This window comes from Scyliorhinus torazame, chromosome 5 (genome assembly GCF_047496885.1).
Source record: "Scyliorhinus torazame isolate Kashiwa2021f chromosome 5, sScyTor2.1, whole genome shotgun sequence".
Taxonomy (NCBI): Eukaryota; Metazoa; Chordata; class Chondrichthyes; order Carcharhiniformes; family Scyliorhinidae; genus Scyliorhinus; species Scyliorhinus torazame.
The window spans coordinates 248,658,818-248,675,642 of NC_092711.1; the positions used below are offsets into that span (position 1 = coordinate 248,658,818).

Sequence of the window (16,825 nt, forward strand, 5' to 3'; positions counted from 1 at the left end):
ATTCAAGTAGGTTCCCCCTGCCAAACCGAGGCACAGGGTAGAGAGAAGCTGACCTCCACCCCAACAGGACCCACCTCTGGACAATCAGTGAGGCGAAGGCTAAAACATCTGACCCCGCACCCGCCTGCAGCTCGGGCCGGTCCGCACCCTGAAAATGGCCGCTAAGGGTCCCGGTTCCAAGTCCACAAGATGTTGCTAAAGACCTCCCTCCAATACCTCTCCAGCTTCGGACAGGACCAAAACATATGCACATGGTTTGCGGGCCCCCTCCCACACTGCTCACAGACATCCTCCGCTCCCTCGAAGATTCGGCTCATCCTCGTGCGCCCTATATACGGCCTTTATAAACGGTTTGCAACAGAGTTGGCCCAGTATCTCCTGGAGAGGGTCTCTGACTCCTTGGCATGGGAGAGTTACCTGCCATGCTGACTCAGGCATTTATTCTGTTAATCCCCAAGAAAGAAAAGGACCCGGTTGAGTGTGGGTAATGTCATGATATTCAGATGAACATCACAGCACATACATACACACACACATAATGATGGACAGATCAACGGACCAATCAACACACAAAACACGACAGCCAATCACGGACAAGAGCATACACAGTACAAAGCAGGGAACACGACACTTCCTGAGGACTCGAGCAGGAAAGGGCTCAGGGCACAGACCTCATTGCCAGCCACTCAGAGGTTCACCATGTGCTTAATACCAGAGTTTAATATGTTAATAGTTCATTGAAATAAAACTGCGTTGTACCATTCGCAACCGTGTTGGTAGGTCTGTGTATCAGAGTACCCAACACATCAGGTCATAGAGGCCCAGCCTCACTTCCGGTGGCGGCTATGAAGGAGTAGGTCGCACATTTGGTGGCTCCCGCTCGGGTCGGACCTTTGTCCTCGATTTTCCGTCGGATCTGATTCGGAAAATTGATGGTGGATGCAATTGTGAAGAGGAATCCTACATCAGTGCATGGAGAGGCGGACCAGGAGTGATCGTAAAGGAGGAAATAGGCGAATAGAGAAGGTTTGGGCTGAGGCTGCAGCGGGAGAAAGCATGGCGGACGACCGGAGTCCTGGCTCGACGACCCAGCGGTCGACGGAGCAGCTGAGGCAGTTCATACAGGAGGACTTCGCCAAGCAGAAACAGGAATGCTCGGACCCGATTAAGGAATCGATTGCGCGGCTGGAACTCAGACTGGATGCTCAAGATCGGGCGATCCAGAAAGTGGAGAAGGCACTGATTGAGCAGGAGGAACACCAAGCTGCAGTGGAGTTGGAGATGGGGATGTTGAGAGACCAACAGAAAAGGCTCCAGGTGAAGGTGGAGCTCTAGAGAACACGTAGTCAGGAGAAGAGCAGGGTTCAACCAAATAAAGTCAACCCTTTTCAAGAAGAAGGTCAAGTTTGGGCTGCTGTATCCGGCCCGTCTTTGGGTCACTCATGAGGAGCAACAATTCTACTTTGAGTCGCCCGAGGAAGCGATGGACTTCTCAAAAGGAAAGGGCTGGTAGCGGACTGAGGTGTTTGAACTGAACATTGCTACAGCGTTCATGTTAAAAAAGTTTTTTGTTTTTGGATGTTATCTGTAATGCTTTCTATATTGATTTGGGGCCTGCGGCTGAGCTATGTGAGTTAAAGTTTACATTTGCACTGATGGGGGATGGAGGTGTGAATTTTAGATGTTGGATCTTCTTATTGATTTTCTTTGTGTTTCTTTCGGGCAATTGGTTTGGAATTGCTTTTGTTTGCATATGTGTGTCCGAGCCCGGGGGGGGGGGGGGGGGGGCAATAGGTGGGAAAATGTCTGGCGCCATTGGTGAGGGCCACCAACCTAGATGGGCGGGCTAGCTCGGAAGCGTAGTGGGGGGTGAGCAGATGTTATGCTTGTTGAAGGGGATGGTTTGCAGAGTGCTGTTACTGGGGGGGGGGAAATGTTCTGCTGACGGGGGAGGGACTTTTTCTGTGGGACAATAGTGAGGTCGGGGATGGAGGCTGCTTGGGGCGGGCCTGCGGATGCGTGGGGGCGGGCCTGCGGATGCGTGGGGCGCAGGCTGGAGACTGGCCCAAGAATGGTGATGGCTGATCGGCAGGGGGAGGGGTACGAGAAGCCTCCCAACCAGGCTGATCACATGGAACGTGAGGGCTAAATGAGCCGGTTAAGAGGGCACACGTGTTCGCGCATTTGAGGGGACTGAAGGCATACGTAGCAATGTTGCAGGAGACGCACCTTAAGAGTAACTGACCAGGTCAGATTAAGGAAGGGATGGATGGGTCGGACAGGTTTTCCACTCGGGCCTGGACTCTAAGACTAGAGGGGTCGCGATCCTGATCAACAAGCAAGTGTCATTGGAGGCGGGAAGAATAGTTGCAGATGTGGGAGGTCGGCACATCATGGTTGGTGGGAAGCTGGAAGGACTGGCGGTGGTGCTCGTGAATGTTTATGTGCCAAACTGGGATGATGTGGAGTTCATAAGGCGGATGTTGGGGAAGATCCAGGACCTGGATTTGCATAAGTTGGTCATACTGGGGGGGAGGGGGGTGCTTCAACACAGTCATTGACTCAGGGCTAGACCGGTCTAGCTCAAGGACAGGCAGGGTGTCAGCAATGGCAAAGGAGCTAAAGGGCTTTATGGAGCAGATGGGGGGGGGGGGGGAGCAGGATGGAGAATTTTGTTCCTTGTTTATGGCACCATGCTGTGCACAAATTAGCTGCTGCACTCAGCTGCTTAATATAAGCTTAGTTCAAAAATAATAAATAAGCTGTGAAGCCTATTCACAAATTCTGAAGACCTGATAAAGTATAGAAATTAGAGTTATTTTCTTCCCTCTTGCATAATCTTTACTACAGGTTTAAAGCAATAACAAACAGTACATAAAGATAATTTGATGATCTATACATTTTCTGCATAACTTGACGTGAAGCAGGAATTGAAAGAATAGCTTTCCTTACCTGCAGCTATATTATTCCGCCTCCTTTTCTTGATTGGATCGTTAAAACGATCAATGGAACAGTCTGACATCAATGGACCATTCGAACTATCGAATTGAATTGGTTCATCGTTGTTTGCAGGGTCGTAGGGCATCTGGCCAAGCCCTGTTGAAGTCAAAGAATAAGGGCAGAACATTAGCCTCGGTTTCCAGAGAACTAATTAACGAGCGGTCAATTGGTACAATTGAGTCAATGGCCATGATTCTACGTTTGGGAGACCACTTCAAACAGAGTTAAGTGCTGTCAGTTTCTAGCTGACCACTTCAAAAGTCACTGAACTGTGAAGGAAGATGGACTTCCGGTGGCGTTTGCGAGTGGGTCGGCCGCATCGAGTGGAGCTCCCGCCGGTGGCCACTATTTGCAGTGCTTTCGGGGGTTTCCCCGATTCTTCGCCCCCCCCCCCCGATTCTTCGCTCTCTTCCCCCCCCCCCCCGATTATTATCGGCCTTTGGGGTCGTCCCAGGCATCAAGCGGGGCCGGTTTGAAAACCGGCAAGGAACCCCGCGCGGGTGTCGGGCGGCTGGTGCTGAGGCGCGGGCCCAGAGGTTGGAGCAGCGGGGGCGGAGCCAAACGGAGATCGAGGCTGTAGGCCCGAAACCAGGGCGCAATGTAGGTGAGATGTCCCACATCTGGTGCCTCCCGCCTAGAATGTTATAAGACTGAAGTCCGGTCCCAGGGAAATCCTGGAGGAATACAAAAAAAGAAGAGAAAGAAGTTTTCAAGAAACTTGGTGAAAGTTTTTTTTCCCTCTTTTTTTGAAGGAAGAATTTTTTGTTTTTCTATAATAAAAAAAAAGATTGAAGAAGGAAAGAAGGGTGAAAAAAAAGAGGATGCGAAAAGCAGCATCAAGGAAGTGGGAAACGTGGGCTCGCCATTGAAAGAGAGGACGAGCAAAAGTGCTGACAAGATGGCGGATGCCGGACCGCATGGTGGGACCGCACTACTTACGGTGGAGAAGATGACCGAGGTGATGGCGGTGGAGCTGGAAAAACAGTTTGCGAGGCACGTGGAGGCTTTGAGGAGGGAGATAGTGGTCCCATTGAAGTCATTGGTGGAGGAGGCAATCGCCCCGGTGAGGGTAGCTGTGGCAAAGACATCGGCCGAGGTGAGAGAGCAGGGCGAGAAGATGAAGGAAGTTGAGGAGGCCATGTCGCAGCACAGTGACCACTTCACCTCGATGGGGGAACGAGCTGCGGAGGGTGGTGGAAGTCAACAGAGGCCTCCAAGCAAAGCTCGAGGACTTGGAGAATCGCTCGAGGCGGCACAATCTGAGAATTGTGGGCATGTCCGAAGGGACAGAGGGCCCAAGGCCAACAGAGTACTTCGCTAAGTAGTTGGCGGATTGATGGGGGAGGGTGAGAACCCCTCCCGGTACAAGCTGGATCAAGCTCACCGGTCATTAAGGCCGAAGCCCAAAGTGAATGCGCCGCCTAGAGCAGTAATTATCTGCTTCCATAAGTACTGCATGAATGAGAAGGTGTGAAGCTGGGCGAAGCAGAAGCGCGAGTGCAGTGGGATGGTGCTGGAGTTCGGACCTACCAGGACTTGACGGTGGAGTTGGCAAAAAGACGAGCGGCGTTCGGGCGAGTGAAGGCGGCATTGTACAAAAAGGTGGTGCGATTTGGTATGGTATACCTGGCGAAGCTGAGGGTGACGTATGATGCCAAAACTTTTATTTCGAGACAGCGGAGGCGGCTGAGGCGTTCGTGAGGGCAGAAGGCTTGGGACAGGCGTGAGGAGCGGAGCTGGAAGAGAGACTGTCGATTGTGATTGGGGAGCTGGAAAATGTATAAATGCTATAACTTTCTTTTTTACTGACGTGTATCGTAATTTACTTCTCTTCACATTGTTACAGAGTTCAAGTTACTGTTGGGTTGATTGGGATTTTGTGTTGCGACGGTTATATCTTATTTTAGTGAATTGTATGGGTTGGATTGTTGTTTTCGTTTTTTCTTTCTCTGGGACTGGGTGGGAGGGGATGATAAACCTTGGTGGGGGGAGCCACCCGTGCTAGCTAACTAAAGTCGGCTAGTGAACGGAGGTGCGGTGAGGGGAGGGCTGTGGACATTGCAGCCTGGTTAGCAGGTTTTGATGGGCCTATGAGGGGGGGGGGTTGATTGATGCTGGGAGATGATTTATGGAGAGGAAATGTAGGGGGGTTTTTGTGAGGGGGGGGGGTTTGATGCAATAATGGATAGGGGCGGGTCAGGCTCATGGGGCAGGGCCTGGTGGTATGATGATGGTGGATAAGAAGGGTGGGGAGGGTGAGAGACCCCCAGTTAGGATAGTCACGTGGAACGTGAGGTGGTTAGGAGGTCCGCTCAAGAGGTCAAGGGTGCTTGCGCATCTTAAAAGTTTGAAAGCCGATGGAGTAATGCTGCTAGTATGGCACGGGAGCAATAGGTCAGAAGGTGAGAGCATTGAGGAAGAACGAGGGAATAGGGCCAGTGTGGCTCTGAGGCAGAGCAGACAGGGAGACGTTGCTGAACACAGCGGGTCTGGTGGCCTGAAGTGCATATGTTTTCATGCAAAAAGTATGACGGGTAAGGCAGATGAACTTAGAGCTTGGATTAGTACTTGGAACTATGATGTTGTTGCCATTACAGAGACCTGATTGAGGGAAGGGCAGGATTGGCAGCTAAACGTTCCAGGATTTAGATGTTTCAGGCGGGATAGAGGGGGATGTAAAAGGGGTGGCGGAGTTGCGCTACTGGTTAGGAAGAATATCACAGCTGTACTACGGGAGGACCCTCAGAGGGCAGTGAGGCTATATAGTTCATAGTATTTACAGTGCAGAATACAGGCCTCCCAACAGCCAGCGGGAGATAGAGGAGCAGATAGGTAGACAGATTTTGGAAATGAGTAAAAACAACAGGGTTGTGGTGATGGGAGACTTCAACTTCCCCAATATTGACTGGGACTCACTTAGTGCCAGGGGCTTAGATGGGGCGGAGTTTGTAAGGAGCATCCAGGAGGGCTTCTTAAAACAATATGTAGACGAGTGGGACTTCCGGGTGCGGCGATGACCAGCTGAGTCGCACGTTTCGGCAGCTCCCTGTGAAACGGACTTTTGGGCTCTTGATAGGAGCCCCAACGGCAATTTTGACGGCTAAAAACACTGTGCGGTAAACCAGAAGGGAATCCCCCCTGGATACGGATGGAAAAAGGAGGAGAGAGTGGCCAGATTGCAGTGGATCCTTTAGAACAGCGGCAAGGAAGGCAAGCAAAAACCAAGATGGCGTCGGAAGGTGGCAGTTTAACATGGGGCCCTGAACAACAAGAGTTCTTGAAATGCTGTGTGGAAGAGATAAAAAAGGAAATGAAGAAAGAGCTGTTGGCCCCGATACTACAGGCGATCGAAGGGCTAAAGGAGGAACAAAAGACCCAGGAGCGGGAGCTTCGGGTCGTGAAGGCAAAGGCAGCCGAGAATGAGGACGATATACAGGGCCTGGTGGTGAAGACGGAGACGCAGGAGGCACATCAGAAACGATGTGTGGAAAGGTTGGAGGCACTGGAAAACAACGCAAGGAGGAACAACCTGAGGATTCTTGGTCTTCCTGAAGGTGTGGAGGGAGCGGACGTCGGGGCATATGTGAGCACGATGCTGCACTCGTTAATGGGAGCGGAGGCCCCGGCGGGTCCGTTGGAGGTGGAGGGAGCATACCGAGTGATGGCGCGAGGACCGAGAGCAGGAGAAATTCCCAGAGCCATAGTGGTGAGATTCCTCCGTTTTAAGGATAGAGAAATGGTCCTTAGATGGGCAAAGAAAACTCGGAGCAGTAAATGGGAGAAAGCGGTGATCCGCGTTTATCAAGACTGGAGTGCGGAGGTGGCGAGAAGGAGGGCGAGCTTTAATCGGGCCAAGGCGGTGCTTCATAAAAAGAAGATAAAATTTGGAATGCTGCAACCGGCAAGACTGTGGGTCACATATCGAGGGAGGCACCACTACTTTGAGACGGCGGATGAAGCGTGGACTTTTATTGTGGAAGAAAAACTGGAATGAGCGGGTTATTAAAAAGAACGTTCGAACAAAGTGGTGGGGCGCATGTGGGGGGCAAAGAGGGTTTTTATGTACTAATCCTGCGATGTGGTAACTTTTCTCTCTCCCACAGGTGGTGATGGGGGGAGGAGGGGAGGTGGAGGAGATGGGGCGTTGGCCATTGGGGGCAGGGCCAAGGGAGAAGCGCGGGCTTGGTTCCCGCGCTATGATAATCATGGCGGGAATAGAGAAGCAGGAAGGAGGGGGCGTTGCACGGTGCGAGCCGAGGTCACGGGGGGAAGCCGAGGTCAGCCAGAGTTTGCTGACTTCTGGGAGCAACACGGGGGGAGTAATTTCGCTAGCGGGGGATCTAGCGGGGGGTGGGGGGGGGGGGGGGGGGGGGAGGGGGGAATTACTGGGTTGCTGCTGCTGGGGAGAGGGGGGAGCTGGTATGGGAGAGGATGGGCGGGGGGGGGGGGGGCACCGCCTGGGGGAGATACAGCTGCGTGGGAACTGGGTGAGGAGCTGGAAAAAGGTGATGGCTAATCGACAAGGGGGGGGGGGTAGGAAGCCCCCCAACTCGGCTGATCACGTGGAACGTGAGAGGGCTGAACGGGCCGATAAAGAGGGCACGGGTACTCGCACACCTTAAGAAACTTATGGCAGATGTGGTTATGTTACAGGAAACGCACCTGAAACTGATAGACCAGGTTAGGCTACACAAAGGATGGGTGGGGCAGGTGTTCCATTCGGGGCTAGATGCGAAAAACAGGGGGGTGGCTATATTAGTGGGGAAGCGGGTAATGTTCGAGGCAAAGACTATAGTGGCGGATAACGGGGGCAGATACGTGATGGTGAGTGGCAAACTACAGGGGGAGACGGTGGTTTTGGTAAACGTATATGCCCCGAACTGGGATGATGCCAATTTTATGAGGTGGCTGCTAGGACGCATTCCGGACCTAGAGATGGGAAAGCTGATAATGGGGGGAGATTTTAATACGGTGTTGGAACCAGGGCTGGATAGGTCGAAGTCCAGGACTGGAAGGAGGCCGGCAGCAGCCAAGGTGCTTAAAGATTTTATGGAGCAGATGGGAGGTGTAGACCCGTGGAGATTTAGCAGACCTAGGAGTAAGGAGTTCTCGTTTTTCTCCTATGTCCATAAAGTCTACTCGCGAATAGACTTTTTTGTGCTGGGTAGGGCATTGATCCCGAAGGTGAGGGGAATGGAGTATACGGCTATAGCCATTTCGGATCACGCTCCACACTGGGTGGACTTGGAGATAGGGGAGGAAACAGGAGGGCGCCCACCCTGGAGAATGGACATGGGACTAATGGCAGATGAGGGGGTGTGTCTAAGGGTGAGGGGGTGCATTGAAAAGTACTTGGAACTCAATGATAATGGGGAGGTCCAGGTGGGAGTGGTCTGGGAGGCGTTGAAGGCGGTGGTTAGAGGGGAGCTGATATCAATAAGGGCACATAAAGGGAAGCAGGAGAGTAAGGAACGGGAGCGGTTGCTGCAAGAACTTTTGAGGGTGGACAGACAATATGCGGAAGCACCGGAGGAGGGACTGTACAGGGAAAGGCAAAGGCTACATGTAGAATTTGACTTGCTGACTACAGGCACTGCAGAGGCACAATGGAGGAAGGCACAGGGTGTACAGTACAAATATGGGGAGAAGGCGAGCAGGTTGCTGGCACACCAATTGAGGAAAAGGGGAGCAGCGAGGGAAATAGGGGGAGTGAGGGATGAGGAAGGAGAGATGGAGCGGGGAGCGGAGAGAGTGAATGGAGTGTTCAAGACATTTTATAAAAAATTATATGAAGCTCAACCCCCGGATGGGAGGGAGAGAATGATGGGCTTCTTGGATCGGCTGGAATTTCCCAAGGTGGAAGAGCAGGAAAGGGTGGGACTGGGAGCACAGATCGAGGTAGAAGAAGTGGTGAAAGGAATTAGGAGCATGCAGGCGGGAAAGGCCCCGGGACCGGATGGATTCCCAGTCGAATTCTATAGAAAATATGTGGACTTGCTCGCCCCGGTACTGACGAGGACCTTTAATGAGGCAAAGGAAAGGGGACAACTGCCCCCGACTATGTCTGAAGCAACGATATCGCTTCTCTTAAAGAAGGAAAAGGACCCGCTACAATGCGGGTCCTATAGACCTATTTCCCTCCTAAATGTAGATGCCAAGGTCCTGGCCAAGGTAATGGCAATGAGAATAGAGGAATGTGTCCCGGGGGTGGGTTTGTGAAGGGGAGACAGCTGAACACGAATATACGGAGGTTGTTAGGGGTAATGATGATGGCCCCACCAGAGGGAGAAACGGAGATAGTAGTGGCGATGGATGCCGAGAAAGCATTTGATAGAGTGGAGTGGGATTATTTGTGGGAGGTGTTGAGGAGATTTGGTTTTGGAGAGGGGTATGTTAGATGGGTGCAGCTGTTGTATAGGGCCCCAGTGGCGAGCGTGGTCACGAATGGACGGGGATCTGCATATTTTCTGCTCCATAGAGGAACAAGGCAGGGATGCCCTCTGTCCCCATTATTGTTTGCACTGGCGATTGAGCCCCTGGCGATAGCGTTGAGGGGTTCCAAGAAGTGGAGGGGAGTACTTAGGGGAGGAGAAGAGCACCGGGTATCTTTGTATGTGGACGATTTGCTACTATACGTGGCGGACCCGGCGGAGGGGATGCCAGAAATAATGCGGATACTTGGGGAGATTGGGGATTTTTCAGGGTATAAATTGAACATGGGGAAAAGTGAGTTGTTTGTGGTGCATCCAGGGGAGCAGAGTAGAGAAATAGAGGACCTACCGCTGAGGAAGGTAACAAGGGACTTTCGTTACCTGGGGATCCAGATAGCTAAGAATTGGGGCACATTGCATAGGTTAAATTTAACGCGGTTGGTGGAACAGATGGAGGAGGATTTCAAGAGATGGGATATGGTATCCCTGTCAATGGCAGGGAGGGTGCAGGCGGTTAAGATGGTGGTCCTCCCGAGATTCCTCTTTGTGTTTCAGTGCCTCCCGGTGGTGATCACGAAGGCTTTTTTTTTTTAAAAAAGGATTGAAAAGAGCATCATGGGTTTTGTGTGGGCCGGGAAGACCCCGAGAGTGAGGAAGGGATTCTTACAGCGTAGCAGGGATAGGGGGGGGCTGGCACTACCGAGCCCAAGTGAGTATTATTGGGCCGCTAATATTTCAATGGTGAGTAAGTGGATGGGAGAGGAGGAGGGAGCGGCGTGGAAGAGATTAGAGAGGGCGTCCTGTAGGGGGACTAGCCTACAGGCTATGGTGACAGCCCCATTGCCGTTCTCACCGAGGAACTACACCACAAGCCCGGTGGTGGTGGCTACACTGAAGATTTGGGGACAGTGGAGACGGCATAGGGGAAAGACTGGAGCCTTGGGGGGGTCCCCGATAAGAAACAACCATAGGTTTGCCCCGGGGGGAATGGATGGGGGATATGGAATGTGGCAAAGAGCAGGAATAACGCAACTGAAAGATCTGTTTGTGGATGGGAAGTTCGCGAGTCTGGGAGCGCTGACCGAGAAATATGGGTTGCCCCAAGGGAATGCATTCAGGTATATGCAACTGAGGGCTTTTGCGAGGCAACAGGTGAGGGAATTCCCGCAGCTCCCGACACAAGAGGTGCAGGACAGAGTGATCTCAAAGACATGGGTGGGGGATGGTAAGGTGTCATATATATATATATAGGGAAATGAGGGACGAAGGGGAGACTATGGTAGATGAACTAAAAGGGAAATGGGAAGAAGAGCTGGGGGAGGAGATCGAGGAGGGGCTGTGGGCAGATGCCCTAAGCAGGGTAAACTCGTCGTCCTCGTGTGCCAGGCTAAGCCTGATTCAGTTTAAGGTATTACACAGGGCACATATGACTGGAGCACGGCTCAGTAAATTTTTTGGGGTGGAGGATAGGTGTGCGAGGTGCTCGAGAAGCCCAGCGAATCATACCCATATGTTTTGGTCATGCCCGGCACTACAGAGGTTTTGGATGGGGGTGACAAAGGTGCTTTCAAAAGTAGTAGGAGTCCAGGTCGAACCAAGCTGGGGGTTGGCTATATTTGGGGTTGCACAAGAGCCGGGAGTGCAGGAGGCGAGAGAGGCCGATGTTTTGGCCTTTGCGTCCCTAGTAGCCCGGCGAAGGATATTGCTAATGTGGAAAGAAGCCAAGCCCCCGGGGGTGGAGACCTGGATAAATGACATGGCGGGGTTTATAAAGCTAGAGCGGATTAAGTTCGTCCTAAGGGGGTCGGCTCAAGGGTTCACCAGGCGGTGGCAACCGTTCGTCGAATACCTCGCAGAAAGATAGACGGAATGGGAAAAAGAAGGCAGCAGCAGCAGCCCAGGATCGGGGGTGGGGTGGGGGGGGGGGGGGGAAGGAACCAGAAGGACTCTCAGGGTTGTTAATATATACTGTATAGTATGTATAGGTCGTTGCTACAGATAATTATATATTGGACTGTTAAATTATATTTTTGGAGAGTGTTACTTGTGACAAGGCAGTTGCCAATTAGGGCTAGTTTTCATTTTTGTTATTTATTATTTATTCATTTTTTGTTTATAAAATAGGTCATTGTTATTTGTGTTGTTATAATATTGTGTAAAGGATGCACAATGTACTGTGTTGGTTGACCAAAAATTTTCAATAAAATATTTAATAAAAAAAAACAATATGTAGACAGTCCAACTAAGGAAGGGGTTGTACTGGACCTGGTTATGGGAAAATAGCCCGGCCAGGTGGTAGAAGTTCAGTAGGGGAGCATTTCGGGAACAGTGACCACAATTCAGTAAGTTTTAAAGTGCTGGTGGACAAGGATAAGAGTGGTCCTAGGATGAATGTGCTAAATTGGGGGAAGGCTAATTATAACAATATTAGGCGGGAACTGAAGAACCTAGATTGGAGGCGGATGTTTGAGGGTAAATCAACATCTGACATGTGGGAGGCTTTCAAGTGTCAGTTGAAAAGAATTCAGGACCGGCATGTTCCTGTGAGGAAGAAGGATAAATACAGCAATCTTCGGGTACCTTGGATAACAAGAGATATTGTCGGCCTCGTCAAAAAGAAAAAGGAGGCATTTGTCAGGGCTAAAAGGCTGGGAACAGACGAAGCCTGTGTGGAATACAAGGAAAGTAGGAAGGAACTTAGCAAGGAATCAGGAGGGCTAGAAGGGGTCACGAAAAGTCATTGGCAAATAGGGTTAAGGAAAATCCCAAGGCTTTTTACACGTACATAAAAAGCAAGAGGGTAGCCAGGGAAAGGGTTGGCCCACTGAAGGACAGGGGAGGGAATCTATGTGTGGAGTCAGAAGAAATGGGCGAGGTACTAAATGAATACTTTGCATCAGTATTCACCAAAGAGAAGGAATTGGTGGATGTTGAGTCTGGAGAAGGGTGTGTAGATAGCCTGGGTCACATTGAGATCCAAAAAGACGAGGTGTTGGGCATCTTGAAAAATATTACAGTAGATTATGTCCCCAGGGCTTGATGGGATCTACCCCAGAATACTGAAGGAGGCTAGAGAGGAGATTGCTGAGGCCTTGACAGAAATCTTTGGATCCTCACTGTCTTCAGGTGATGTCCCGGAGGAATGGAGAATAGCCAATGTTGTTCCTTTGTTTAAGAAGGGTAGGAAGGATAATCGAGGTAACTACAGGCTGGTGAGCCTTATGTCAGTGGTAGGGAAATTACTGGAGAGAATTCTGCGAGACAGGATCTACTCCCATTTGGAAGCAAATGGACGTATTAGTGAGAGGCAGCATGGTTTTGTGAAGGGGAGGTCGTGTCTCACTAACTTGATAGAGTTTTTCGAAGAGGTCACAAAGATGATTGATGCAGGTAGGGCAGAGGATGTTGTCCGTATGGACTTCAGTAAGGCCTTTGACAAGGTCCCTCATGGTAGACTAGAGCAAAAGGTGAAGTCACACAGGATCAGGGGTGAGCTGGCAAAGGTGGATACAGAACTGGCTAGGTCATAGAAGGCAGAGAGTAGCAATGGAAGGATGCTTTTCTAATTGGAGGGCTGTGACTAGTGGTGTTCCGCAGGGATCAGTGCTGGGACCTTTGCTGCTTGTAGTATATATAAATGATTTGGAGGAAAATGTAACTGGTCTGATTAGTAAGTTTGCAGACACACAAAGGTTGGTGGAATTGTGGATAGCGATGAGGACTGTCAGAGGAAACAGCAGGATTTAGATTGTTTGGAGACTTGGGCGGAGAGATGGCAGATGGAGTTTAATCTGGACAAATGTGAGGTAATGCATTTTGGAAGGTCGAATGCAGGTAGGGAATATACAGTGAATGGTAGAACCCTCAAGAGTATTGAAAGTCAGAGAGATCTAGGTGTACAGGTCCACAGGTCACTGAAAGGGGCAACACAGGTGGAGAAGGTAGTCAAGAAGGCATACGGCATGCTTGCCTTCATTGGCCGGGGCATTGAGTATAAGAATTGGCAAGTCATGTTGCAGCTGTATAGAACCTTAGTTAGGCCACACTTGGAGTATAGTGTTCAATTCTGGTCGCCACACTACCAGAAGGATGTGGAGGCTTTAGAGAGGGTGCAGAGATTTACCAGAATGTTGCCTGGTATGGAGGGTATTAGCTATGAGGAGCGGTTGAATAAACTCGGTTTGTTCTCACTGGAATGACGGAGGCTGAGGGGCGACCTGATAGAGGTCTACAAAATTATGAGGGGCATAGACAGAGTGGATAGTCAGAGGCTTTTCCCCAGGGTAGAGGGGTCAATTACTAGGGGGCATAGGTTTAAGGTGCGAGGGGCAAGGTTTAGAGTAGATGTACGAGGCAAGTTATTTTTACACAGAGGGTAGTGGGTGCCTGGAACTCGCTGCCGGAGGAGGTGGTGGAAGCAGGGACGATAGTGACATTTAAGGAGCATCTTGACAAATACATGAATAGGATGGGAATAGAGGGATACAGACCCAGGAAGTGTAGATGATTGTAGTTTAGTCGGGCAGCATGGTCGGCACGGGCCTGAGGGCCGTAGGGCCTGTTTCTGTGCTGTACTTTTCTTTGTTCTTTGCAGGAGACTCACTTCAGGGTGAAGTACAAGGTGAGACTTAAAAAGGGCTGGGTTAGTCAGGTGTTTCATCTGGATTTGACGGAAGGGCTCGCGGGGTAGCGGTAATGGTCAGCAAAAGAGTACGCTTCCAGATGGAGAAGGTGGTGGCAGATCAGGTGGGTAGATATGTGATTGTGACAGGGGAGCTGGAGGGGAGGTTAGTGGCGCTGTTAAATGTATACGGTCCCAATTGGGACAATGTGGGATTCACAAAGAAGGTGTTTGGGGCCATCCCCGACTTGGACACACACAAGCTGATAGTGGAGGGGGACTGGAACTTGGTGCAGGAGCCAAGGTTGGACAGATCACGGCCGCGCTCGCTGGTCCCATCAGGGGGGGGCACAGGCGTTGGCTGGGCTAATGGTGGAAATGGGAGAGGTGGACCCTTGGAGGTTTCTGCACCCGAGGGAACAGGAGTACTCGTTTTTCTCAGCAGTCCATAAGGTATACTCGCGGATCGACTTTTTCGTGGTGGGGAAGGCTTTGCTGGCTGGGGTTAAGGGGTCGGAATACTCGGCAATTGCAGTGTCAGATCATGCTCCGCATTGGGTGGATATGGTACTGAAGAAGGGGGTAGCGCAGAGGCCAGGGTGGAAATTAGATGTGGGGGACCAAGTGTTCTGTGACAAAATTGAAAAGCTAATTGAGGAACATGTAGGTTTCAACTGTACGGATGAGGTGTCGAAGGCAGTTGTCTGGGAGGCTCTAAAGGCGGTGGTGAGGGGCGAGGTGATTTTGTTTAAGGCCAGGGTGGACAAAGAGGAGAGGTTGGAGCGGCAGAGGGTAATAGAGGAGATGTTGGAGGTAGATAGGAGTTATGCAGACGATGGGGACCCAGTGAAGCTGGAAAAGAGGAAGGAGCTACAGGCGAGCTTCGACCAACTGTCCACCAGGAAGGCGGTGCGCCACCTGAGACGAGCAAGGGGTGCAGTTTACGAACATAGAGATAAGGCGGGGCATGTTAGCAGGTCAGCTTCGGAGGGAGGCAGCGGTAAGGGAAATTGTTCAGGTGAGGGATAGGGCAGGGAAGTAGGTGGTGGCTCCGGATCTGATTAACAAGGTTTTTGAGGAATTTTATGAGAGGTTGTACAGGTCAGAGCCACCTGGGGGAGACCGTGAGATGCCGGAATTTCTAGATGGGTTGGAGTACCCAAGGTTAGGGAGGGGGACAGGGCTACATTAGAAGGAGCGATAGTGGAGCAGGAAATAAAGGATGCGATTGGGAGGATGCAGTCGGGAAAGGTGGCAGTGCCGGTTGGGTTTCCAGTGGAATATTATAAAAAATTCAAGGAAAAGCTGGCACCCCTGATGGTGGGGATGTTTGAGGAGGCGATAGGGAAGGGGATGTTGCCACAAACTTTGGGGGAGGTATTGATTTCCCTGTTGCTAAAAAAAGATAAGGATCCGACAGAGTGTGGTTCGTATAGGCCCATATCACTTCTGAATGTGGACGCAAAAGTATTGGCGAAGGTACTGGCGGGTAGGCTGGAGGAGAGCCTCCCGAAGATGATAGGTGAAGATCAGACGGCGTTCGTGAGAGGGAGGCAGCTCTTTTCAAACGTTAGAAGGGTATTGGACGTCGTTATGGCACCGGCAGAGGGGAAGGAAACAGAGGTGGTTGTGGCATCAGACGCTGAGAAGGCAGTTGACCGGGTAGAATGGGCAGTTCTGGAGCGGTTGGGATTGGACCAAGATTTGTGAACTGGGTAAAGCTACTATATAAGGAGCCGAGGGCGAGTGTTCGCACAAACAACATCAGCTCGAGATACCATTCTCTCCACCGTGCGTCTAGGCAGGGATGCCCTATGTCCCCACCTGCTGTTTGCCATCGCATTAAGAGGTTAGGTGGTAAGGAAAGGAATAGTGGGGGGGGGGGGGAAGAGAGAGATAGAGAATAGGATGTCCGTATATGCCGATGACTTGCTGTTATACGTATCGGAACCGAGTGTGTCGATAGGGGGAAATATTGGAGCTGCTTCGAGTGTTTGGGTCTTTCTCGGGGTACAAACTAAGAGTGAGTATTTTGTGGTGTCTCGGTCGGGGGTAGGGGCAGGGCTGGGGGGCTGCCATTCCGTAGGGCAGGGATTCACTTTAGGTACCTGGGGGTGCAGGTTGCCCGGGAGTTGGGGGGGGGGGGGGGGGGGGGGGGGGCTCTGCTTGTACAACATTTCTAGTTTGGTGGGGAGAGTGAAAGACAATCTGGCAAGGTGGGATGTTCTCCCTCTGTCACTGGCGGGTCAGGTACAGGCGGTTAAAATGAACGTGTTGCCGCGATTTCTGTTTATTTTTCAATGCCTGATGATTTTCCTGCCAAAGGCTTTTTTCAGAGAGATTGAGGGAAGGATTACCTCGTTCATATGGGGAGGGAAGGTGGCCAGAGTTAGAAAAGTGCTGCTACAGAGGGGAAGGCAGGCAGGGGTTTTGGGTCTTCCGAACCTGATGTATTACTACTGGGCGGCGAATGTGGAGAAGGTGCGGAGCTGGGTCAGAGGGGTTGATTCCCAGTGGGTCAGAATGGAGGAGAGTTTGTGCAGGGGGTCGAGATTGAAAGCACTAACAACTGCGCCGCTCCAGATAGCCCCGGGGAAATACTCAGGGAGTCTGGTAATAATAGCTTCATTGACACTTTGGAGGCAGTTTCGCCAATACTTCGGGTTGGGGGCAGGGTCAAAGGAAATGCCAATTCGGGGGAACCACAGATTGGAGCCAGGGAGGTCGGATGGAAATTTTCAGAAATGGGAGGAAAAGGGGATTAAGACACAAA

At 51.2% G+C, this 16,825-nt stretch overlaps 1 protein-coding gene across 3 annotated transcripts in view; it reads right to left on the minus strand.

Annotated features, from left to right (window-relative positions):
• LOC140421025 (ecto-NOX disulfide-thiol exchanger 2-like) overlaps positions 1 to 16,825 on the minus strand; it is a 347,774-nt gene that overhangs the window by 149,783 nt on the left and 181,166 nt on the right. For 2 of the 3 annotated variants that reach the window (XM_072505318.1, XM_072505319.1), the window contains one exon: positions 2,953 to 3,096. The exons of the other annotated variant lie outside the window; for it this stretch is intronic. In XM_072505318.1, coding sequence (XP_072361419.1) covers positions 2,953 to 3,096 — 144 coding nt within the window. The remainder of the gene's footprint in view (positions 1 to 2,952; positions 3,097 to 16,825) is intronic. 3 annotated transcript variants of the gene reach the window in all.